General features: G+C 39.8%; 2 protein-coding genes across 3 annotated transcripts in view; one reads left to right on the top strand and one right to left on the bottom strand.

Annotated features, from left to right (window-relative positions):
* RASSF6 (Ras association domain family member 6) overlaps window positions 1-26,090 on the bottom strand; it is a 150,637-nt gene that overhangs the window by 37,366 nt on the left and 87,181 nt on the right. The window lies entirely within an intron of this gene.
* On the top strand, window positions 17,116-19,934 carry LOC112988277 (interleukin-8-like). Its single transcript, XM_026108669.2, has 4 exons — window positions 17,116-17,179; window positions 17,585-17,720; window positions 18,522-18,605; window positions 19,216-19,934. Exons 1-4 carry the CDS (start codon window positions 17,116-17,118, stop codon window positions 19,244-19,246), a joined length of 315 nt encoding a protein of 104 aa, XP_025964454.2. The 3' UTR covers window positions 19,247-19,934.

The raw sequence follows: 26,090 nt of genomic DNA, 5'->3' as shown, positions 1-26,090 counted from the left end.
TTACTATAAAAACAAAGTAGGTGGAAATGAAAAACAGTGTGTCAGCTGTAGCGGAAATTCCTGTCTCGAGGGTATGGAGCAAAACCATAATTCAGCTTAAATATTGTTCCCTGTGCTAGTTTCATTGTTTGCGACAAGCAATGAGGGTGAAATACCTTGCTCGATTCCTTCTCAGAGGGTTATAAGAGAGATTTATTTCACGAAGAATGCAAGCCTTTGCATTTCTAAATTATAGATTTTGTTTCCATTTAGTCATTGTATTTCCATATTACAGATTTTTTTTCCATTCTAAGGTGTTAAAATGTGCAGATAATAAGCCCATAGCCGTAAATTGCATATCTTCAAGCAGAATACGCAGAATGAAGGTGATGTTTCTTTCAAAGGTGCTCTGGATCACAGTTTTAAAGTCTACTTGCCAGCTCACATATACTAGTTCTGCAAAAAAGAAAACCCAGTTTCATTTACATTGGCTGAGATCTGTACCCGTTGCATCTAAAAACTGTGCCAATGCTTGATTTCACATAGCCTATGACAATCTTTTACTCCTGTTTTATTTTAATAAACCATATATACATTAACAAAAAAACGAATTGCCTAGTTCTCGTGGCATTGGAACCTAACCTTCCCCGATGCTATATACTTCAGAGTGTTTCTTTTTCTGAAACTCCAGGAAAGAGCTTCATCTATCTAAGGTACTCCTTATTGCCATGGTAACTCAAATATATCTCAGGAGACAGGCAGCTTCAATCTAGGCAGCTACACCATTTTACAATAAGGAAGCTGGGCACAAAGGAATTAAAGGCTAAATCCTCAAAGGTATCTAATTTGCTCTGGAATCACCTTTGAAGATGACAATCATCTCTGCAGATCCTGACGTGCCTATCCCGGAGTCACAGAAGTCTGCAGCAAAGCAAAGAACTGGACTGAGGTCTCCTGAATTCTAGGTTAATGCTTCAGGCATATGATCATCTTTTCTTTGAGTTTATCAATCTTCCACCTTCTGTACATGCAATAAATCTAATTTACTTGCTGACTTTGTCCTGGATTATTCTTATATTTTTCCTTCACAAGGGACTCACTTTAAGCTGAAAATTCCTAATAGGGTCATGTTTTCATGTGGGCACTTCTAAAGTAAGATACCTGAATAAACGGTCGTGGTTATCGCTCACACAAATATCCAAAATTTCAACAGGAGTTATGAATATACAGCAGATCCGAAAATTATGCCATTTAAGTATCCACACATGGATTCAGGCATACAGCTTCAAATACCAAAGGGCATGTTTGAGATTACATCCCATACCAGATACACACTACATAGAAAATACGCTTGCCTAAATATTCTTTTGGTAAAGCCATTATAGATCTTTGGAGAGAGCCTTAGGCAAAATTTCTGCATTCAAATACCCACGCAGGAATAAGAGACTCTGATCTCAGCTTTGTGATTCAGGCCTGCTTTCTGTTACTTGGAACAATAGCAAGTAGTTGCTGGTTGTGCAAGAATGCTGAAGGGCGTGGAAAGGCCATGTCCGACTTCGAAGAGCTGTGGCTCAGCATGTGTGCAGTGTGCAGAGCACCTTTGGGCTGAGTCACTGCTAGTGTTACTCATTTTCATTGTGGCAGTGTGCAAAAGCTCTGCTTCAGAGGAATAGCCCCTTATTCTAGATATTGTTCAGGAAAACAGGATTCTTGCTATCATGTGCCAGAGTCTTACAAGCCATGCTAAGTCCCGCATTAAATGCTCAGGTAAGCCAGCAAGTGCTAGGTTTCTAACCCTCCTGACTTTTATAGTGCCTGCTACTTGCTGGCTTTATCCTGGAAGAGAGGATGTAATACATTCACTTACTGATCCTCTTACAGGGACAGATGATTATTCTGAACTCAGTAACGGGTTACAGTAGGACCTTAAGCTGAAAGGTGGTGAAATGCTGTCTGCTCAAAGCAGAAGGATTCTCACTTAGTAGAAACGCTACAGTGCTGACTGTGGCTTCTAGGCAGGAAGCTGCTCTGTCCTCCTTAAAGAAGCACCAGTGCTGCTCTCTGTTTCAAAATGACAGCTTGCGTGCCATCAGTGCAGAAGTAACTTCTTACCCAAAACTCTCAGGCTGACCCTGTGTAACAAAATGAGATTGCGACATGATGCGAGCATGATTTTATTGTCTTGCTGGAACTCATTACAAAGTTCCGGCCTTGAAAGAAAAGGATGACATGAAAATGGCTTTTGCATGTCTCCACAATGAATGATTCACTTTGAAATGAGTGATGGCTGGCACATCTGTTTGAGGATGGGGCCCCGAAAAGCAGCAAAGATGCGATGTCACTGTTCTGCCTTTTGCAGATATACATCACCAGGAAAAATATTCAGAGTCCAAAAGAAATAAGCATGTCTGTCAGTGGCTGTTGCTCAGCACAGGCAACAGCTGCTCTTCTGCGTCCAAACTGCTCGTTTTCTCTTTATATTAGAGCAGTCGCATGCAACATAAAGCTCTAGTTGTAAAAATATAGTTGATAGTGGTTGTAAACTCATTATAACAACAGTTTGATCTGACTGCTTCCTGAGCAGTACTGAGTACCTGACAGGCTCACTGGTTTCTGTTGAGGTTAATGGGATTCAGCATGTTATCACAGACGTCCAATGCTTCCTTAATTCACACCCTTTGCTGCTATTGGGAAGAGTCAACATGACTGAACTTGCCATGAAATGAAGTGACCTATATATTAGTAAGGCTTAAGAAATACAGCTTTCCTTCTGTTATAAAGATGTCATTATGGCTTACCTTTTTAAACAAAGCCTTATAATTTATTTGATGGTGCTTCAGTTCTTTACCGCCTTAGAACAATCATGGCTAATCCATTAGCTATTACCTGTCAGCTAATAAAACACGTCTGATGCTTCAAACAGTGGATTCCAGTAAGTAATTTTCTAGGCTATGTCATTCCAAGTAAGGACGTTGCTTGAGGCATACAGCTTTAGGGAAGCCAGCTTAAAAAGCTCCTACGCCTTCCACAGCCCTGGCCATTTTTTCCCACCCCTACACTGCAGCTTTTCCACCATCTCCTCAGTTACTTCACAACCACTATCAAGCAACCACAGTAGGAAAAACAGAACAGGATTATGCTAAAAATAAAATGACCAGCACTGCACTGGAAAAAAACTGTCTGTTAATAATGAGCACCTCAGAAATCTCAGCCCATTCCTATTCCCAGATTTCAATACAAGTCCCCAAATCCCTTCACAGAAACTCTGATTTGACTGCATGTTACTTAAAAACCCTATTCCTTTCCAGATTAATCTATCCAAAATGTATTACAATAGCACAGTAACTGTTTCATTATTGGGGAATCTCTTTGATTCTGAGAATTAATAAGGAGAGGCCAATAAAGGAGGACTCGGAGGAACTCACCATGGTACAGGACCACCTGCCTTAACGTTGGCCTAAACACCAAAAGGTAGTTTTTATTGTCTTCAGAAGGCAAGGCCATCGGGTCCACATCCTTACTGTTGACAAATCACATGAGTACTTCAAAAATCAGTATGAAAGACAAACTTAGGTGCTTTGATTCACTTTGCAACAGACATGTTTTTCATCTGGCATTTCTTCTTGTGAATGATTACCAAAATCTTTGGCATTTCCTTTAAGACTGGGCTGCAAAAAGAGTAGGACATGCACTGGCTTATATGGCGTTACATGCATTCCTTTTAGAATGCACTATGTGAGCTTAAGCATGACACACAATTGTTAATTAGTAAATTCTTAAACAAGTTTCACAAAACTCATGAAAAAATAAGAACTACTGGGATAAGAACTACTGTTTCTCATGGTAGAAGTGTTAATGCCAAAGCAGCACAGAATACATCAGCTTTTTCATTTTGAATGTATATTTCAGTAGACAGTGCTTCAAAGCTCAATGATAAATTGAGCTCCATCTTGAAACTAGGCATAAAACACTAAAGATTGCAATGAGGCTTCACTAATGCACTCTACAATTCAGTTTTTTCCCCCTTCCTGTCCAGTTCTGTACCTTGAAGTTCAAGACCTATTACTTACTGACTGTAATAACAAAGGATATGAGTCCAAGTGTAATCTCTAGCCCTTTTCACCCCTTTCTCACACGTTTATAGAGTATTTCAAAAACTGATGTGAAAGGTGAAGACTGACTTGCAAGTCAACAAGTGCACATCCTGCTCATTTTGCAACATTAGCTGGAAGGAAATTCTTTACAAATTCAGGTTTAGTAATGATTCACTGATCAAAAATACAACTAAATTGTTACATCTCCCTCACTAACGAGCAAACAAATGCTTAATACTGAACCAATAATTGCATGGGGCTTAGTAGTATCCAGTAGCTGTACAGAATGAGACAAAGCACTTGAACTACAGTCACTGCTCCTAGTACACAGAACTGGACAATTTTATTATCCACAGTACTTTCCAAAGTGACCTTCATTTCACAGAGAAAACCTGCATTTTAAAATTCTGAGAGATGCACTGTGGCTGCTGTACCTTTACAGTTCCAGAAGTGCAAGCTGAAGCTTTCACCAAAGGCTGCTCCAAGTTAACACAATTATAAATAAGTACGTGCTTATTTAGGCTGCACAGCCAAAGGGATTTGAATATAACACTAGGCACTTGCTCTTTTAGATGCAATTGCCTGAAAAATGTTTATGTCCTAACTATATTAGCTTGATGAACCTTCTATGGTCATGAAGGATGTCACGCATGAAACACTCACCATGGTCCACCTGTGATCAATACTGAATTTGCTTTGAATGTAAGAGTAACTATAGAGCTTGTGTACAACAGCAGGAGTGTTGGAGCAGTCATGTTAAGTGTGCTATAAGATCCTGATGTTATAACATACTAGCAGGTTCAAGCTCTGAATGTCATGAATTGCTAAAGTAACTGTCACCACTTACTGCTTTGCCAGCTTTAATGAAGCTCCAGTTGTTACAGGCGAAACTGAGTCATGGAGACAGGTTTTGGCAAAAGCTTGAATAGAATATTTATAATGGTGCTCCTTGCTGGCCTGGGAAATGTCACTCTGAGGTGATCCTGTTATCACACCAGAAAGATTATGCTATCATCATATATCGTATTGGGGCAACCTTGACTGCAGCAACCATGAGATGGTGGAGTTCAGGATCAGGACAGGAGAGAGCATGGCAAAAAGCAGGGTCACAGCCCTAGACTTCAGGAGAGCAGAATCCCATGGGAATCTTCCTGCTTAGAAGAATCTCATGGGAGATCATTCTGGAGAGAAGAGGGGTCACCAGGGTCAGGTGACCTGGAAGGACTACAGAGACACTGGCTGAGCATGCAGGGATAGGTTAGGAAAGGCAAAACCCACCTGGAGTTCAATCTGGCTATGGACATGAAAGGCAGCAAGAAAGGCTTCAAACAGGTATATCAGCAGTAACAGGAAGACTAAGGAAAATGCAGGCCCGCTGCTAAACAAAGAGGAACTTGTGGCAGAGGTACTCAAGGCCTTCTTTGCCTCAGTCTTTACTGGTAAGACTGGCCTTCAGGAATCTCTTTCCCCTTAGACCAGTGGGAAAGACGAGCAAAGAAGACAGCTGTGGTGGAACAGGATTGGGTTAGGGAACATTTAAACAAACTGGACATACACAACTCCATCTAACCTCAAGGGAGGAACCCACATGTGCTGAAGGAGCTAGCCGATATCATTGCGAGGCTACTCTTGATTATTTTTGAAAGGTCGTGGCAATCGAGAGATGTTACCGAGGACTGGAAGAAAGCCAACGTCACTCCTATCTTCAAGAAGGGCAAGAAGGAGGATCTAGGGAACTGAAGGCCGGTCAGCCTCACCTCAATCCCTGGGAAGCTGATGGAGAAAATAATCCTGGAAACAATTTCCAGACACGTTAAAGACAAGAAGGTATAGTCAGCATGGATTTATGATGGGGAAATTGTGCTTAACCAACCCGATAGCCTTCTATGATGTGATGACTGCCTTGGTGGATGAGGGGAGAGCAGTATATGTTGTTTATCTCGAGCCTTTAGCCTTTAGTTTTCTGCACTGTCTCTCAAACATCCTCACAGGCAAACTAATGAAGTAAGGCTAGATAAGTGGACGGTGAGGTGGACTGAAAGCTGACTGATTTGCCAGGCTCAACGGGATCTGATCAGCAACATGAAGTCTAGCTGGAGACCAATCACTAGTGGTGCACGCCAGAGGTCAATATTGGGGCCAATAACATTTAATGTCTTCATTAATGACCCAGATGACGGGACAGAAAACACTTTCAGCAAGTTTGGAATGATACAAAACTGGGAGCAGTAGCTGATACACCAGATGGTTGTGCTGTCATCCACAGGGACCTTGACAGGCTGGAGACACGGGCCTATGGGAATCTCACAAAGTTCAATGAAGGGAAGTGCAAAATTCTGCACCTGAGAAGGAATAACCTCATGCACCAGTACAGGCTGGGGGCTGACCTGCTGGAAAGCAGCTCTGCAGAGTGCCGATGAACAAGTTGACCATGAGCCAGCAATGTGCTCCTGTGGCAAAGGAGGCCAAGGATATCCTGGGCTGCATTTGGGAGATCATCACCACAGGTCAAGGGAAGTGATCCTTCCCTTCTACTCACCCCTGGTGAGGCCACACCTGGAGTGCCGTGTCCAGTTCTGGGCTCCACAGTGCAAGAGAGACATCAACCTGGAGTGAGTCCAGCAAAGGGCCATGAAGATGATGAAAGGATTGCACTGTCTGCCACATGAGGAAAGGCTGAGAGAGCTGGGATTATTTAGCCTGGAGAAGAGATGGCTCAGGAGGGAGCTTATCAGTGTGCATAAGTACCTGACTGGGGGAGTAAAGAAGACAGAGCCAGACTCTGTGGTATCCTGTGAAAGGAAAAAAAGATAATGGGCACAAATTGAAACACAGAAATTCCACTGAAACATAAGAAAAGGCTATTTTACTATAAGGGTGATCAGACACTGGAATAAGTTTCCTGGAGAGGTTATGAAGTCTCTGTCCTTGGAGATATTAAAAACTCAACCAGACAAAGTCCTGAGCAACCTGCTCTAGCTGACCCTGCTTTGAGCAGTGGGGGCTGGGCTAGATGATTTCCAGAGGTACCTTCCAACCCCAACTATTCTGTGATTCTGTGATCCCACAATTCTGTATCTGGTCTGAAATGGGACCAAATGTACTGTATATTTAGTCCCAATGAGATGATTAGGCAAAGAACATTAACAAGTCGTATCTTTACATACATCTTTACATACATCTTTACATGTATATATTCATATATACATATAAATACATGAAGGTATTACAAATACATATATAAATATATATAGGATCTGTAATGTGAAAAAACTTCACTCTGGGATTTGAACAATGCTCAGACTGGTAGGCAGAAGTATTCTGGCTCTGGAAGATGTCTTGTTAGATGATAATTGTCATGCCTCTGGACATCAGTATTTCCAAGCCAGAGTGCGCATGCAACAATTTGTTGAGGAGGCTGTCTGAATTAAGGAGTGAGAAATCTATAAAGTCAGGCATGGCGTACTTGAATCTGAATAATCCTGAAAGATGGATTTGGAGGATAAAGGGAAGTAGGGATCTTTCTGCAAAATAAAATGAATCATTTCAGAGATAGAATTTGAGATAGACGACAGCGAACATCCAAGTAACATGGTTTTGTTCCCATGTCAGCTTCAGAGAAAGGGAAAACATTTTTAGCTGTGGTGATAGATTTAGTACTGGCATCAGGAAACGGTGAAGTGCGGAAGTTCTGTCTTTCAGGGCTATGTTACAAATGAGGTGGGGAGTGGTGAGCATATAATCGTTGCATTTATTTTTTACCAACTGTGAGGGATCCCCAGTCTACAAAGTTTACTCTGTCAGACTTCCTGAGTGGTGTGAAAGTCAGAGTACTTTTAGATCATCTCAAGGAATCCTACGAAGGAGACATGGAACACAAAGGAGAAACACAGAATATCTCAATATACATGAAGTCCTATAAGACTGGCAAATTTGTAGTGGATTTGGTGTAACAGAACTTGGCCAAATGCCTCAGCTAGAGTATAATTGGTATAAACAGGTATAATTGGAATACATCACAGTAATCTTTGCAGGAGAAAAACTTAATTCCTCACCTTTAAAACCTCACCAAAGCCAAAAAGGAGATGTAAACACAATGTCTAACCGAGAAAAAGGGGTCCTAGGTCTCTTGCTTTTCTCATTTACTCTCTGACCATCAATGAGAAACTCTCCTGGAAGACACCATTCTACCTAAAGAGTTATTGTCCTCCAAAACTGCAGTATTGATGGAGATTTTGCAGAAGCAATGGAGAATGTTTTCTGAAAAATTGTGTGATTGACAGGATGAACCTTACAAAAGACTATCAGTCAGTGTGCAGTGAAGCACACCACTTCAGAAATGAAGTTATAAAAGACATGCTGGGATCAAACCTCATAAAGACTTTAACAGTTCCCAGTGGTTATTACACTTAAGAAGAGTGGGGAGGGATATGGTTTTGCGTAGGTGGTAAAACGTTCAGCTCAGTGACCATCTCCAGTGCATACCTTTTGCCCATAATGGATGATTTCCTGGTTAACAGTATTAGGATCAGACATCTCAACAAGTTGGACTTAACAAACAGGTATTGGAAGACCTCCAGGAAAAAAGTGCTAGCCAAAATCTAATTCTGGAGTGTACGATTATAGCTTTGATTTACATTTAAGGTTCACATTTTTTTTCCTGGTTTGGGTTTGGCACAGACCACTAACAGCAACACACTTGTTTATACTAAATTAGAAATGAGCAGATTCCTGTATTCTGATCGCATTACTTTATATGAAAGTAAATTAGCTCTGGGCTAGAAGTAAAAGAAAGAGTGCTATAAAACAGTAATTTTCATATCTTACATTGAATCCCAATGACAAATATTTTTCCTACAATAAATGGGTGACGATGTCTTTTGTTCAAAGATCTTTTTCAATAACAGCCATGGTTGGAAGCTGGATCCTGATGGCAAGACCAGCTATCACTGTCTTTTGCACAGGGCTGTTTTCTTATGCAGTACTAATGCTAGACTGCTTTGCTGCAGTTAGAAAGGGAAAGGCATTACTACACAATTCAAGGAAGTTCTTGAAATTTCAGTAATGAAGAACTATTGCTCTGGTCCTGTGTGCAGTTTCTAAGAACAGGTCTGTTGCACTTTAGAGCACATGAGAATCTAAGCCTGAAAAGGGCAAATGCTGAAGAATAACACTGAAGAGAGGGTAGGGTGGGAATGGCGGAGGGAGATTAGGGCTTTCAGAACTTCAGGAAACACCTTAGCAAATCACAAAAGCATAAAGCCATCTGCAATCCTGACCATGACAGTTTATGCTAGGTCAGATCTTGATTGATGATGGTTTGATAAAACATCAGACCCACAGTCATATTGCACAGAAATCAGTCATGCAGAAGATCTACCTCAGTGTCTAGATCAGATTGTGAAATAGCTACTTTCAGTTGTCAAGTCACTTTCTTTTGGAGAATTAAGGACTAGCTTCATCACTTTCACCAAAGCACTATTGTGAATTGCAAATGCGTTAGAAATGCAGGATGTGAGCAGATATGACTCGGAGGACTATTAAGCCAGGATGGTTAGATAAGTATTTACACTGCTAAACAAGTGTCTTCTTAATTTCAAGCTCATGAAATCTTGAGAAACTGTGCACACAAATGGTGTTTATAGCACAAAAATACTAGAATACTGCAGGTAGCCCACAGAGGCTTAAACTGTTATTTCTGTCTATATCACTGGGCTTTTAAAAAGCTAGAGAGCTTCTCATAAGTACCTGAAAAAAATAAGATACAAATTCACAAATTCTCCCATCACCTAAGTGTTCTGATCCGCTATTACACACCTATGAGGAGTGGGAGACGGCAAAACAGGTCATATGTAAAGTATTCGTGTTTCACTTACTGCTGAAATACATTGTTTCTATCTTGTTTCACACCTTTGGCTTACCATTAAGATTACTGAACTGTTACTCATCCTTTATAAATTTTGAAGTAATAGGAGGTAAAGGCAGCGTGGAATTTTGATCAGTGTTACCAAATCTGTTGGAGTTAAAGGAAGTTCTCTATAGCAGAAGCTGCCAAGAAGTCAGAATAACGTGAATTATTCCCTGGGGTTTTCAGTCTCATACAGGAATAAAATTACAGCGTTAAGTGAAGGAAAGAAGAGGGGAAGCCAGTAGCAAGAAAGATGAGGTTGGTTCTCCTGAAAACCTAACCTCCTAGCACAGCATTAGTAATCAGAAAAGGCATATGCTGGAGGTGCTGCCATTGCTCTTCTTTCTTAACAAGTGGGACTGGGTGGGAATAGACAGGACCTAGGTTCTGTTCCCATCTCAGCTGACTTTCCTGACTTCTGTCTAACATCCATAACAATTGTAGGAGCAAATGGAACAAACAGGTGCAAGTGCAATGCAAACCCTAATTTGTATCTATTAATAGGGGAAGCCAAACTCTTCCATAGCAAATATTCAAAATCAATACCCCACAGAGCAGAACGAACACAAGTGTTAGTTTGCAGAATCTGAAAGAATAGAGGATGTCATGCAGTCAGCCAGGTAAATACATTTAAAAAAACCCAGTAAATAAATGGGAAGAAATCTACTTCTGGGGGAATAGTTACCTGTTTGGAGCCAGCTAATGTTTCTGCAGTGTCCTACCAGGAGGACTCCAACAGAAGCAGACTCCTTATGATATGTTTGTTCCACTTCGGCACAAGTACAAACAGCGTTATTCACATGGCCTTGGTGTCACACATATGCTGTTCTCACTGGATTCTGCAGAGCTCAGCAAACGAGAAATCAGGGGTAGGTGGATTTTCAAGCTGTTCTATGCTCAGATTTCAAAATATTGGCTTCATTCCTTTTTCCTATTCCAGTTCTCCCTTACACAAAGGGAGGAAGTAGGGACTTGAGGAAGAAACATTCCTCCCTTGAAGTGTCACCTTTCCAAAATTTCTAAATACACTTTTGTGTATTTGTGTGAATATACAGTTCTATACTTCTCAACTTCTTACCTCCCAGTGTTTGCTCCTTCATAATCTCAGAGGAGGTGCAGTGTTTGTAGCGTGTTTAATACCTATCATGAGAGAGCAAGAAGATTCAGAGATTGGCTAGGGGGGTCCCAGGAAAAAGGGAGAAAAAATGAAAGATAACCTTAGTGATTATGAAACCTAACATCTAAGCCGTGAAGCTCCAAATTGGAGCAGAAACATTTGCCACTAGGTAAGTGTGAGCTCTGATGAACAGGCTCTTCTGGCGAGCACTTCTCTCCTGCTGCAGATGTTCCATTTTGAACATTTCAGGTGAAATTTAAAAAATTACTTAGCCAGGGGTAACGTATGATGGAGATTGGCTCTGTAGCTGAGTAGCTGCATGGTCAATCTTACAGGAGACCTTGACCCACATTGCTTCTCCATATTTGGCGAAGCAAGGATTTAATGCGTGAGTCTCCTACATAACTTGGGAAAGTCCTCTTGAATAGCATGTGACTCCATACGCACTCCCTGCTGCTTTTATGCTGTGTTTTTATCCTGCGTTTTGCAGACCAGTGGTCTGTAGCTATCTCTCTGGATACAGGATCACACAAGTAACAGACTGTCAGCATGCTCTGAGCAAACACAAAGCCTGTGCCCCACCTCTCAGAGAGGTTTCTGCAGTCAGGTCTAAAGTTCCAAGCGCTTCCAATATATTAGCACTTACACATTCCTAAACCTGCCTACAGTATTTAGGTGCATTTTGTGCTTCATATGTTCTGAATTGTACTTTTGAAAGCAGCCTTGATACTAACAGAGATGAATGGGAATCTCTGCCTTTTCTTACTGTCGTTCCCAGAAGCCATTTTGATAAGACAGAAAGCTTCTGCGCTTGGTCAGCATTTGTTTGGTACTTACTTGGAACACAGGAGTGTTTTCCTTCAGCTCCAAGGTCAGAAGTCTTTGTTTAAGGAGCTAAAAACTCTGTCTTGGTTTCATATGATGTAAACATATATACATACAGTCTGCTTAATGCAGATCAGTTTCACGAGGAGCCAAAATCCAACACACTGCAAAGAGAAGGCCCTCATGGATGAAATGCACTATCATTCCCTTCCTCTCCAAGTTTCTGTCTTCACCCTTTGTTCCCTTAGGTGCAGACAAGAAGGATATACATAAGCCCTCTACGTCCTGTTCAAACTGATTTTTCCTCCATACGGCTTTGGAAACAAAAAATGCCTTGATGATTCACACACAGGAATTTGAGGTCAACACACCCTCTTCTGTCTCCTACTAGGTCTTATGCTTTGTGTCTTTTTACTACATCCAAGTTTAGGACCTCTTTTTGTTCATAATTAGATCCAGTGTAGAAATGTGACTCCATCGATTTTAATTCATTCCTTTCTTATACCAGTAGGCAGCCTATTAGAATTGCAATAATCACGTGTCACAGGGTTGTTAATCCTGCTTTGCTTTGCGAGCCTAACTAGCAGTAGATTTGAAAATACAGTAGCTTGAGAAAAACTATCATTATTTCAGCCTCCTCTCTCAAGTAGATGAGGGATACCAAGAAAACAGATTTCCGGTTTGGGCACAACTATGGGGGCATAAACTTTCAAAGGACAGGAGAGGAAATAAGTGACTGAGTGTGAGGACAGGAGCAAGGTCTACTCCTAAATGTTCTCTGTTCTCTTTCCTTAGACTCAAGGACTGTTTCTGCTCAGTCCTGAGTTCACAGTACAAGATAGATATGAACCTACTGGAGCAAGTCCAGTGGAGGGCTACTCAGATGATTAAGGGAGTGGAGCGTCTCACTTAAAGAGGAAAGGCTGAGAGAGCTGGGACTGTTTAGCCTGGAGAAGAGAAGGCTTAGCGGGGAGCTTACCAGTGTGTATAAATATCCGAAGGGAGGGTGTAAAGCAGACGGATCCAGACTCTTCTCAGTGGTGTCCAGTGACAGGATGAGAGGCAATGGACAAGGAAGTTCCGTCTGAATCTAAAAAAAACCTTTTTTATCGTGAGGGTGAATAAGCACTGGATGCCCAATGAGGTTGTGGAGTCTCCACCCTTGGAATCATTCAAAAGCCGTCTGGACACGGGCCTGGGCAACCTGCTCTAGCTGACCCTGCTTGAGTGGGGCTTTGGACTAGATGATCTCAAGGTTCCTTCCAACCTCAGCCACTCGGTGATTCTGTGATCACTGGAAGTCTTTGCTTTGTCAAGCTAAATAAAATATTTGTTTGAGAAGCTCTTTGGTCCATACATTGTAATTGGTTTTCTGCTACTTAAGATGATTAATAAAAAGCATTATTTAACACAAACATCTTGCAAGACAACATATGATGATACTGCCTGAAATACCGGAAAGTCCCTGAGTAATCCTACTGTAAATTTTTTTCTTAATAATGCAACTAATGCAATTAAACCATAGTGGTCACTTTTTCTCTGAAGAAGTAGCTGCATGTTGATCAACATGAATATCCTGATCACACTTCAGGCAGCATCCTGTCCACGTTTTTTTCTTAATACTACTTCCCTTTATGGAGATGACCTCATTTGCTATGCAGTTACTACATACCCAGGGAAAACCCAGGAATATACAAAGGCAGATATTTTCCATCAAAACCGATCCGTAAATGAGATTTGATTGTATCATGAATAGGCCACAGGGCACAGTAAGGAGTGTAATTTTGGACTCCTTTGGACTGCTGAAAACTGTGAATAGAATTTTGAGTCAGCAACAAATGTTCCAACTGAGGCTCAGGGACTGCTGAAGCAATGCTCAACCTCATCAATAAATTTTAGGTGCCCAGCTAAAAGGGTGGAAAAAAATTCCTATACAGGGAATGGGGAGTATTAAATGCATTAGACTGAGATCCAGAACAACCAGCAACATTAACAAGGGGAATTTGTTAAGCCGACTAACAAAAAATGCAGAAGAGAAAGATGATTTTATGCACAGCAAGAAGTGATAGTGTTGGTTTCAGAGGTATTATATAATTGTCTATTGCAGGAACATTTGCTTGTGCAGGGGGAAGATCCACATTCCAGGTCCTCCCTTGAGAGAACTCTGAGGCACTTCTCCTGCCTCCAAAGCACAGATTTCATCATTAGTGTAGGTGGAAAAAACTAATCATCAGCCTAGGTGTTGAAAGTCTGTTTTCTCTGCAGCAAGAATCACGGGGCCACACAGAAAATGCAGGAGTAGGGATCATTACCGCCTGTGGTGTGCGGAAGTAGTACCGTGGGACGGCAGAGCTCTGCCTCTCTTCCTTGTTCTCAGAACACTTTGTGCAACTTCATGACCAACTTGTTAAGTCACTTCCACACTGACCTTTGTAACACCTGCCCAAGTAGAGGACGGCTGTAGGAAACAGACTTCATTCTATATCTCCAGCGTTTTTAGAGACAAATGAATGCAATTTCTACTCCCATTAATGGTTTTGAATGTCAAGCAGAAACAGCTTCAGGAAGAGGGGCACAGGAAACTACAAGAATTTCAATGAGCTTTTCCTGAGAAGGGCTTGTCAGAATAAGTAAGGCTTTCAGAATCCCCTATTAACGAAACAACAGCTAACAAAAGGAAACAAATTAGTTGGGCACACATGTAGAGGGCTGATCCAAACACTATTGAAGTACATCAGGAAGATCAGGTACTAAACACGTATCTAACATGTCACACATATATCTAGCATGGCAATTTACAGCAGTTTATTCCATACCTTTCATACAAAAATCTTTCAATGTCACAGCTTGCAAACTTGAAATCTTGACTCTTCTGTTGCTTTTAGATTAATAAATAATTAAGGGTATATTTTTAGAATTTGTAACTATGAGATAAATGCTTTATTAGGCCATCTCAAGTCAGTCAAGTTGTCTTAGGTATGGTTCACAGTAGAGGCTGTCTCACAGCCAAGCAAATACAGATGAAACTAAGGATCCAGACTGCCAGACAAAGAAGCAAAGAAGCTGAGACATTTTCCCCTTTTCAGGTCACAAGTATGCATAGATTTTGCATACTGGGTCACAGAAGTGTAACAAAATAAGAGGAGTTTGTCAGAAGAAAACCTAAAGCTCAAGCAGGACTACCCTTTCTTGCTGAGTCTCATGTTAATAAAAAACAAAGTTGTCATTTTCACTGACTCAGCTATTCAGCTATTTCTAAATGATATTTAAATGTTTGGATCTAAAATCCTAGGCACAGAGGCAGAATTTCTAAAGACATCAGTGAGCAATCGTTGAGGGCAACGAGGACAAAGCAGTGAAAGGGGTCCCCAGGGGAAAGAAATATCCCAGCAGTCACAGGAGTATACAGACATGTAAAGCTCCAGGTTATGTGCTCTTAGGCCAAGAGAGTTCAAGCTTTTTGAAAGCCATATTTATGACACTTAGGACAAAGAAAATGTTTATTCAACTGGAGGCTGCCAGATATAGTTTATGATACTCATATTTAAGGCTTACGAATTGTTCCTTTCAGTAAGAGACTATATGTATTAAAAATTCAGCAGCTTTTAATTCTTGGTATTACCTGTCTCACTTTTCCAAACCTGGGTCCTTGTAAATAAATCCAAACAACGATTCATTTCTTTCCCCCAAATTACGAGTGTTTAACAACAATACATATGCTCTTTTCGTTCATGGTTCATCTTTTCTGACTTCTCTCTGTAACCATGAAAGGAATTTTGCATTTCCTGCTTGTGGGTTTTCTGAAAGCTGTGTTCCACAGAAGTATTCAACTACTTCTTGCTTTTCTTTGATTTTTAAATTACATGTCAAAACACTGGCTCCAGCACTCTCTCTGCTCAATTGTTCTCACTGCTCCATATATTACTGTATCAAGATTTGTTATGCCGTAATCATTATATCATACATGACAGAACTAAGACATACAAGCCCTCTCTTTGTATTTGAGTAGTAACAAGGTACAATAGCCACGAGCTTAGCTGTCTGGATCAAGAAGGCAGAAATAATGTTTCCTTAAAACACAGCAGGCAGCAAGTTTTACACAAAGAAAACAGTATCACCTTCATTGCATATATAGTACAGAAGCAATCATTACACTTCTGAAATTAAAGGGAAAGAACAGTTTATTTTGTTTGTTTGGAAAAGAGAGTTCTACACTCCAGGGGCAATGGAAATTCATACTTCCATTTTCTTTCTGTATGTATGCACTTCCATTGATACACTTATTTACATTTCTGTAAAATGTTTGCTGTTCATGGTAATAGTTTGCTGGAAAAACAAGTCCAGAGATAAGAATGAACAATCAAACCATGCTCCTACCAGGCAACAGGACAACATTTTGTAAAAACAGGTAATCCGAGGGAGATGTGATAGAGGTCTATAAAATTATGAAGGGGATGGAGATGAGGGATAAGGACTGATTGCTCACTCTCTTTCCCCAACAAAGAACTAGGGGGTATCAAACGAAACTAGGCTTAGAGTAGGAGAATACTAGAGATAAGTATTATATACACTTGACCTTTTCTTACACATTCCTAGACATCTAGCAGTTCTAGTATCCATCATTTCCACAAAATGATACTAGTTCATAGTTCTACCAGTTCTTAAAAAAAAAAAGAGAAAAAAACCCAAAGAAACACAGATGGAATGTCACAGATCATATGCCTTCCACCAGAACTGGAAAGTCATAAAACATAACATAATAATAATAGAAAAAAGTATGACGGTACAGAAGAAAATAATCACAATAATCACAATACTTAAGAAAATGATTTATACAAAAATCTCTACATTCCATGAAGCTAACCACAGGGCAATACTACACGTATTTTATGTTTTTATATTTCTTTAATTAATAAAGAGTTCTCTGTTAATGAAAATCAATTTCATGGTCATCTAGGGAGAGGGGTTTACCCACTTGAGTGTGACTCATTTCATGGTAGCATCTTACACGTTCAGGAGTTTCCATTGGTTTTACCCACATGCAATGCAGGAGCACAGGCAGGAGGCCAAGTCGGTATATAAGCAAGGTAGGTCCCAGAGCACAGGCATCAGCCACCCTCTGGGCTACAGGAGCTCACCTCTCCATACGACCAGAGCCAAGAGACGCAAGGGAGAAAAATTCTTGCACCATCATGAAGGGGAAGGTTGTTGCCGCTGTTCTGACTCTTCTCCTGATCTCCGTGGTTGGAGCAAAAGGTAAAGTCCTTCCTAAAACTTTCATGACTAATTGCTAGTGTGAGTGCTGACACGGAGAGATATTGTGCTTTCTTAAAAGTGCATCAAATAATTTTTTGCCCCAAATATTAAAAGAACTGGTGGTCAGATCTTATTTTCAGATGAAAGGATGTAAGTCCACATACAATCTGGCGCAGCAGAGATTGGCCATATAAAAACATAGTTCTACAACTGCTGGCATTGAATTTCTCTAAACCACTAGCTGCTGTAGCAGTCATTTTTGGATAGGTACTGTTATTAGGTAACCTAAAAGAATGAGTGAAGGCCAATTTTTCAAGTCCTCAGGCTCCTAAAAAAGAGAATTATGACTACTAATACTGTAATATCTACCATTTTTTTTTGTTATTTGCTATTCCTGTTTTACAGGTAAAGCCCTGGCACGTTCAGGGATTGAACTTCGATGCCAGTGCATAAGCACCCATTCCAAATTCATCCATCCCAAGTTCATTCAGAATGTGAACCTCACCCCAAGTGGACCACACTGCCAGAACGTTGAAGTCATGTAAGTACTTTTGCAATATTCTCTCTGTTTCTTAAAGAGAAGGAAACAGCTTTTACATTAGTGTTAATGGGGTTATTCTCTGAAAGATGTCACAAGCTAGTAGGCCCGGCGACTCAGAATCCAGAACGGTAACAGTCATTGCTCTGCTCCTACAAATGTTTCTTCACCTGTTAAAGGACATTTTTGCCAATCTCCACATTTACCTTTTGAATACCCAATGCAAGATGTCAACTTAAACCTTAAACTTTCTAAAATTCTGAATCTCACCAGCATAAGAGAGGAGAATTAAACACACTGAGCTGTGCTGATGAAGTGAATAAAACATGAATTTTAATGAACTAGGCCAAAAAATGAATGCACTTCTACCTAAGTGAATGAAGAAAATTCCAATAGCCTGCAAATCATAAAATCAAGTCACAATTCCTGAAGTCTTACTGTGAAAAAATTCCTATGGGAGAGCCAGTATAGTTTCTGAGTGAAAACAGAAAAATTTACCCCTCAGTTAAAATCCATTATGAATACAAACAAAACTATGTGAAGATTCCAGCAATTTTGAAACCATAGAGAATCTTGCAAGTGATTTAATGCAAGCTGACATAAGAAGATATGAAATAATTTAAGAAACTATATATTAGGCTACAGTTCCAGTTGAGACAGCTTAACGTAAAAGAGAACATATCAGTGTACACCTGCTATCCTGGCATAAACTAAGAAAAGTGCGATGATGTCAGGAGAAAAGGAGAATTGCCTTGGAATTCACCAAGTTGATCTTTTGCCTTCCTTTTTTTCTCTCTGGTGCAGAGCTACTCTGAAAGACGGCAGAGAAGTGTGTTTGGAACCCACTGCTCCGTGGGTGAAGCTGATCATCAAGGCAATTTTGGACAAGTGAGTCTTTTGTTCGCAATGAGAACTGATTATTTGAAAGAATAATACTATAAAAGAGGTAGCAAACATGCACAGCATAAATTATTCAAAAACTCTGTCTCCTCAGGGCAGTTGCTATCCTTTCTGTTCACTTTATCTCTTCACTGGGACACATATTGTGACTGCGTTGAGCTTTAATTATAGCATTAGGTTCAATCTCCTACTGGACCACACACCCTCTGTAAATGTCAGCTCCATCTCTGGTGAGGCAGAAGCATACTGAAAACCTACAGCTCAGGTGCTCAGCTCTTTTGAAATTCAGGCATTAACTGACTGGTTTTACTCTTGTTTGCAGTGGTTTAAAACAAGAATAACTCTTTCTGAATTAATAGCATTTAGATGAGTGAGGGAGAAATTAGGCCCAACAGTAACTGAGGCATCAAACCACAGAAGCGCACTGAGTTACTGAATACTTGCAGAAAGGTGAGAATGTATCAGCTTCCCCTGGGTTCAGTAACAGCTTTTAAGGGGTTTGGACACAGAAGCACAAACCCTTAGCTGCTGATTTCACCTGACTGTAGTGAGTGATAGCAGCTCCATGGGCAAGTTTTAATTGTCTCTTTCTTTGCAGGGCAAATGACAACACTGAGTCAGTGTCCTAAGGCAAAGAAGAAAAATGTCCTACCTCCTCCATGAAGGCAAAACGGGAGACATAGCAATCAAGCTTCTGGCAACTGACCTCCTCCTACCTCCTACGTTAACACTTTAAACAGCTTCTGGATAGTATTCATTCCCTGTTTGCGTACTTATTTGAAAGCAGTACTTCAAGTCTTTTTAAGAGTTCTCATTGTGTGAGAGAGAAACCACTTAAACTTGAAAATGCAGACGGAAAAATGTCTTATTAAGAGTGAGATAACTCTGAAGTCATTTCTGCTAAACACAGCTATATTAGCGCAGTGCACTCTCAGCACAGTTTTTGCTAAATGACACCCTCCTTTTTAGATTAGCAACAGACCAGTGACTTGGTGAGAGAGAATGACTTCTCTCCTAGTATGCACAGATAGGCAGCATCAACTGCACCTAGGTCACCATCATTCAGAGAGTGGACTACTGACCAGAAGATGCTGGTTCTCAGAGTTAGAAAGCAAAAATTCATGAGGCATTAGTTTTTGTGTCATCGTTTTCAAGTTACTATGAACCAATGTTAGGAAGGTTTGAATACATATTTTAATGCTATACTTTGGTTTAGAAAAGCACAACTTTATTTATTTATTTATTTGGATTTTATTAGATGTTTAATATTGTTTCTCTGATATTAATTACTTAAGTTATACTTTTGCATAAGAATGTAGTGGGTTTTATTTATTTATTTATTTATTTATTTATGGAAAACATTGATGTTCATGTGCCTAAGAAATGTTTGTTGCAGTGTTTTTATTTCCATATTGTATGTTATTAATTTCCTTATTTAAATAAAGAATTAAAAAGAGGACGCATTTTTTCTCATTTTGTGTCTCTCGAATGGGTCTTACAAGGGCAAGTGGCAGCTGAGTTGTACGGACAGCTCATTATCACAGCAGCTGCTTGCCTCCAATGAATACAGATGATTTTCAGTAGGAAGAAATGTAAAGGAAAGTGACTGACTTGCTTCCTCTTTTTCTGCCAGATTCAGTGTTTTCAGTGGTCTGGGTGATCGTTCTTGAACTGTCACTGATAATAATCTTGAGTGCCAAAAAAATTCACAAAGTGATGAATAAATAACAGTTAGTCACAGAAATTCCCAGGCTATAGCAGTGGTGGTGCTCAGGCAGAACATCACCTGAGAATTTGGCACTAAACAAGCTTTTTCATTAACTTCAAGTATCCAGGGATACCTGACAGACATTAAGGAAGTCACTAAGCATCCTCCCTATCTCTAGAGGGGAGGGAGGACTACATCAGGAGAAATCCTAAGAAACTGAGTTCAGATTCTACAGCCATGTGTCTGTGACACAGTGATGCAAAGATACAGTTGAAACGCAAGCAGCAAACACTCGAGAAAATGAGAAAGTTGAGCACATCTTCTGGTACTTGTTTTTCTTCCAATAGGGAGCCTCCTCATATTCTGTGCAAGCAGATATGTTTGCTCGTGGTGCAAGAAGATAAAGAGCGAGTTTCTGCTATTGCTTGAGCAGTCTTTTGTGCAATATGACAACTATGCCAAGCACACTTTGCCCCTCAGCCCCACCTCTGCCGCTGTCCCATAGCATTGCATTAGGCAGACTGCCAGATCTCATCCTCAGAATGTAGAGGGCAAAATTTCTCAAGGGGCCAGGTGTTGTTTGGACTTGTCTTAAAATAGGAGGACTTGCTGGGTTCTGACTGATTTTTACAAGCTGGCTTCATTCAGAAATCTAATTCAGAGGCAAGCATGTCAGAAATACCAGGCAAGAATGGGCAGAAGTGGGAAAGAACCACAGACGGACCCACTTTACATGCACATCCATAAAGCATGTGTGTATATCTATAGGATGGGCACTGATTTCAGTGCTACATGGATGTATACACTAAGTGCATAACCTTTTTCACCAGTAGCATCCCAGTCATGTTACTGGGAGCTAAATCAGGGCCAAGGGCTCTTGTCATAAATGCTTCTTTCCAAAATGGACAGATGGCTGTGCTCCCAGGACGCCAGCCAGGACATCTGCCTGCACGGCAGCTGAATCATGTCTCTTCTTTTCTCCATAGGTTCTCACTCACTAGAGTGAAACGATTCAGACGTTGGCTTGAAATAATTAAATACTGTATTTCTATTCTACATGCACTCACAGGATACCTTTCTTAGGAACATACTACTAATCCTCACACTTCCAAAAACACGTTTCGGTGCCCTCAGACACCCACCACAAACTAAGAGAAGCATTGCCACTTTTCTGACTTGATGAATACCTTTGTCAAATGTGGGTTGAACTTCTGTGTTGCCTCTTCTTTTGCCACCTTTTTCTCTTCAAAGTTGAACTTGGATTCTATGAAATGAGTAACTCTCCAGGCAAAATATTTTTAAGTTGAGACACTTAGAAGTCAACCAGTTGGCTTTAACTACCTCCTTCCTATCAGTAGTATAAAAGAGAGAAACATGAAACGTGCAGCCAAATTCAAGCCAGTATGTGGTCAAGGGAAACAGAACTGTACCTGTACTAGAAGACAAAATTTAGTGCACGCACAGTATTTCGGTCCAGCCATGTTCCCTCTCACTAAATTCAGCTTACTTTTTTCCTGCGTTTGTTGCTACAGCCTGTGTCCATCCAAATCCTACGGTGGGCTCTGCTAAGCATCTAAATGTGCAGGTCTTCAAAAGGTACAGATGGTACATAGATGTCTTGTCACTGCATTATCAGGGTAAAAATGACTGTGCATTAAGATGATTTTACAGTCCAGTACCATCTCAGTGTTTGAAATCACCTGCTGTTATATCAGGTGAGATACTTTTGAGCTGTAACTCATCATTCAAAATATTCCCCTCCTCCGGTTTTTGCAGATTTCTGGGAATGGCAGATCAGTGGCATCACCTCTGTGAGAACTTAGGTCTTAGAAGAGATATCTACAAGTGTAAGTGTATAGTTTGTACATCCTTCCTTCACATCCTTTGGAAACAGCAACTTGTTTGTTAAACAGAAAACTTTTACCTTCATCCCAAAAGAAGTCTGTGTAGTAAGACTAGTGGTATCCTGTTCTAGCATAAATTCCTGTATTGCAAAGAAACCACAGCACTGATCACATATAGCGAAAATCTGGAGAATCAATTTATGAAGTCACGTTATCACAAAGATAGAGAGTTGTGAATGAAAATGTCATGGGAAATCAGATGAAAGGGCTAAAGAAAAAGATCTGACGGGCAGTGAACTCTGAAGGTTTTCTCCATATCTGTATGAAAAATTCTCTTCCAACAGCAAAGACATTCTTTCTCTTCCTGCCTCAGCAACTCTGCAACACTTCTTGCTCAAAGCTCTGGGCAAACGGTACAAACTAGCTTTCGACATGATTACATCCTGGACAGCTCTGAGTATAACTGTGCTTAATCAACTCTTAGAGTTTTGGAGAATAATTCCATCAAGAATGCTTTTCTCTTGCTGATCATTATTTCTGTAACTGAACACTAATACCTGAAGAGATATGAAACAATAACCAGATGAGGTAAACGAGAGGTTACATTGTCAAGATAGAGCACATTTCTCAGGTTGTTTTAATCTGATGGCAGTAATCTTGTTAAGAAACTAAATGATACAGCAACTGACTGGTGTTCCTTCAAAGCAGCAAAGTTCCTACCAAACTGTTATCAGGCCTGGCCTGGAAACAGCCCCTTCCTCACTCTGCTGCTTACTCTTGCAGGGTCATCAAAATAAAAGTCAGTCAACTGGCCTATGTTTTCATGTTGTGATATGGGACTTCGGAAACCAAACAGCTTTATACACTCACACCAGATTGTAGGGTACAGTTTATTATATTCATTATATACAGTTTATTATAACCCCTCTGCTTTAGTCATATCACAACAGGAGTGACAGAGAAATAAGACCTCCACTACAGGCTACAGAACACAAATTTTTCTTCATAGTAATTGCTTAGTGAAGTGCTATTCATGGTTATTTCTTAAAATGTTACTTTGTTACATCAGTTAGGATGGTATCTCTGACCAAGGAAATGAAATGACGTGAAAAAAACAATCTTCTCTAAGCTTTTGTTATTAAAATCAGAAACAAAATGAATAGTTAATCTTCTACCACACTGGAGAACTCTAAAAAGCCATTTTTAACTTCCTTTTTATCTTTAAACTAATTTACATTTTCATTATTTAACTATATGTGCTATATATGAGCTCACAATGAATTCAGGGTACCATACTGGCTACTGAGTTAACACACCTGAATTTGTATTTGTTATAGTAATATTTCATCTTTGTTTACTTAAACTTACACACTTAGCAGATGTGTCAGAGTCATAAAAATTAGTTCCACTTAGTTAAAAACCATTCCAATCCTAATGAATTAATGTATCATAAGCGCTCTTGTTCTGCTCCCCAGTTAGAAAAAGCTAGAAACTATCTATCCAGGATAAACTACAATTTCCCCTACATACAACATCAGGGCTCCAGTTTAGTAGGGCCCTTATTTTCAAAACCAAATTCCTCTCTTAATAATCTTAGAAACATACTAAAATTACTTTCAAAGGACATCATCTTTTACCAAATGAGAATTTGATGCAGTATGTCTTTCCCTGATACCACCTTTTTTACACCCCAGAAAAGACATGAGTTTCTCAGTCTCCCAAGGGATAAACAGTACACATTCTATAAAGGGATTCTTTACAGGAAAGATTCAAGAGGTATTTCACTTCTATCCGACATTTGTTTACCTTCTGTTTTAAATACCCATGATTATTCTAGCTGAATGTAGTTAGAAAGAAAAACAGACAGCTCCCCAGGTGCTTATTTTAATCAGGTGGTATTACAGTTCTTCTTGTTAAATACATTCTCTTCAAAGTCAGAACTAATGAAATTTTCAAAAGGACTTAAGCAACTTAGGAGACAGTGCCTAAATCATTTTAAGTTCATCTTTTCCTGTTCAGTGAGTACAGAAGCTTTTCAAAGCAGTATAGAATGAAGTATCTAAATCCCTTTGGCTAAATTGAAAATTATAGCCAAAATCCTTTCACAGAACAATAACAACTAATGACATTTTGCCTTCACAAGACACTGGATAAACCCCTTTATCAGAGGCATATCAAAATACAGTCCACAATACTGGGATGAAAATGTATCATTAATTTCCATTGGCTCAAAGTTTTTGCTCAAAGCATTTAAATACAATGCAAAGAATTCAACAGGAGTTTCTGCTGAATTCAGGGAGAAAATAAGCCTCTATTTTGGGTTTTGGGGGATCTAGTTATGCTGTATTGAATTCAAAGTGCAAGGTTAGCATTACTGTTTAAAACTAACATGTCCCACACAGAAGTTCAAACAGAATGTCAAGAACAGTAATACAAAAGAATATAAAGAAATATTTGAGAAAACACAGCAGCAAAGGTAAGTTACGGAATTCCAAAGTGCTATTGAATGGACTACACAGAGATTTTGATTTGTTATGCAATAGTCTCACGTATTAGGAAACTTCCTTGTACAGAATCCGCATAATGTGTTCGAGTGTACTTGTTTAGTATTTAGGCTGGCAGGAGTACACCTTCTGATATAAAGCTAGATGTGAAACAGGACCAGAGCAGAAGAGTCAAGAAGAAAACTTCTGCACAATAATGGACAGCAAATTTGTTGTAGTCACCTTTGTTCTTTCTCTGGTCTTAATGGCTGTGTCAGAATGTAAGGCAATGATTTCTTAACGCTCTCATGACTAACGAATATATATATAACAACAAATTCAAGTGGACTTATGCTATGTTAATGTCTATTTTTTTGCAAGTGATCTGAATTTTCAATAAACTTTGTCATTCGTAAGTAAAAAGCAGTGTTTGTATTAGCATGTGTTGGGATGCTGTGGCAATTTCTGGGGGAAAAATCCACTTCTGTCAGGACAGTGATATTTAATGTATGCCTAGACCTATATTTTAAGAAATGTTTCACTGTATACAGCATGCTTTTTCTAAACGTATCCATGTATCTCTTCCTTTCTGAATGACAACTTTTTCCTATTTGTGCTTTTACTCTTGGTAGGCAGGCCAAGGACAGTGCTTCCTAAAAGCAAGAACTAGGCAGTTGGGAGGAGAGACTAAACAACATAACAGATGATCACGGCAGAAACTAATAAGGAATATGTGGACATAGCTGACGATGTTAATCTACATTTTAAAGTGATTTAATTTAGGTGCAGAATCTGGCCAGGCACAAGTGCACTACGAAAACATGTACACATTTTCACTTAAACAAGAGATGCAAATGTAATTTTAAATGCATCGGCATACCAGCAGCTCTGAAAATTAAACTTCTGTTGCTGTGCAGATTCAGGTAATTCTTTTATCTGAAAGTCTTCGGAAAATCATTCTGCCTATAATTCATAAAAACAGGATTGGCAGAAAGTAGTGGTGTTCTTTGCATCATAGGTTCAAAAAATTGATAGGATCCATTTAACCAGCCATAACTGCATTTTTCTTTCACAGGTAAGGCCTTGGCAAAGACATGGGAAAATGACTTCCAGTGCCTGTGCATAACACTCATTCCAAGTTCACCCCTCCCAAGGCCATTCAGAATGTTAAACTAAATCGAGGTGGACCTCACTGCAAAAATGTGGAAAACGCGAGTACTTCTGCAAAATACCACTTTTCTTTTACCAGAAGAAAATGACTTCGCATTTGGATGGAATTACGTATTCCCTGTGATGCCTCAATAAATGCTAAATATAAAATTAGCCTTTTATCTGAAGGAACTAGCTAGTTTCCTGACAATGTTACTAGCCGCCTCCAGACACAATTTTAAAAGTCTCTCTATGTCAATACCTTAATTATGACCAATGCCAGAGGACA

Source organism: Dromaius novaehollandiae, chromosome 4 (genome assembly GCF_036370855.1).
Source record: "Dromaius novaehollandiae isolate bDroNov1 chromosome 4, bDroNov1.hap1, whole genome shotgun sequence".
In the NCBI taxonomy this organism is placed as follows: domain Eukaryota; kingdom Metazoa; phylum Chordata; class Aves; order Casuariiformes; family Dromaiidae; genus Dromaius; species Dromaius novaehollandiae.
The sequence above is the reverse complement of the archived record's forward strand: the minus strand, read 5'-3'. Positions and strand labels throughout refer to the sequence as shown.

Coding starts and splice junctions, on each gene's coding strand:
- LOC112988277 (XM_026108669.2), top strand. CDS start 17,116: ATGAAGGGGAAGGTTGTTGCCGCTGTTCTGACTCTTCTCCTGATCTCC. Junction 17,180..17,584: donor CTCCGTGGTTGGAGCAAAAG/GTAAAGTCCTTC, acceptor CCTGTTTTACAG/GTAAAGCCCTGGCACGTTCA. Junction 17,721..18,521: donor TGCCAGAACGTTGAAGTCAT/GTAAGTACTTTT, acceptor TCTCTGGTGCAG/AGCTACTCTGAAAGACGGCA.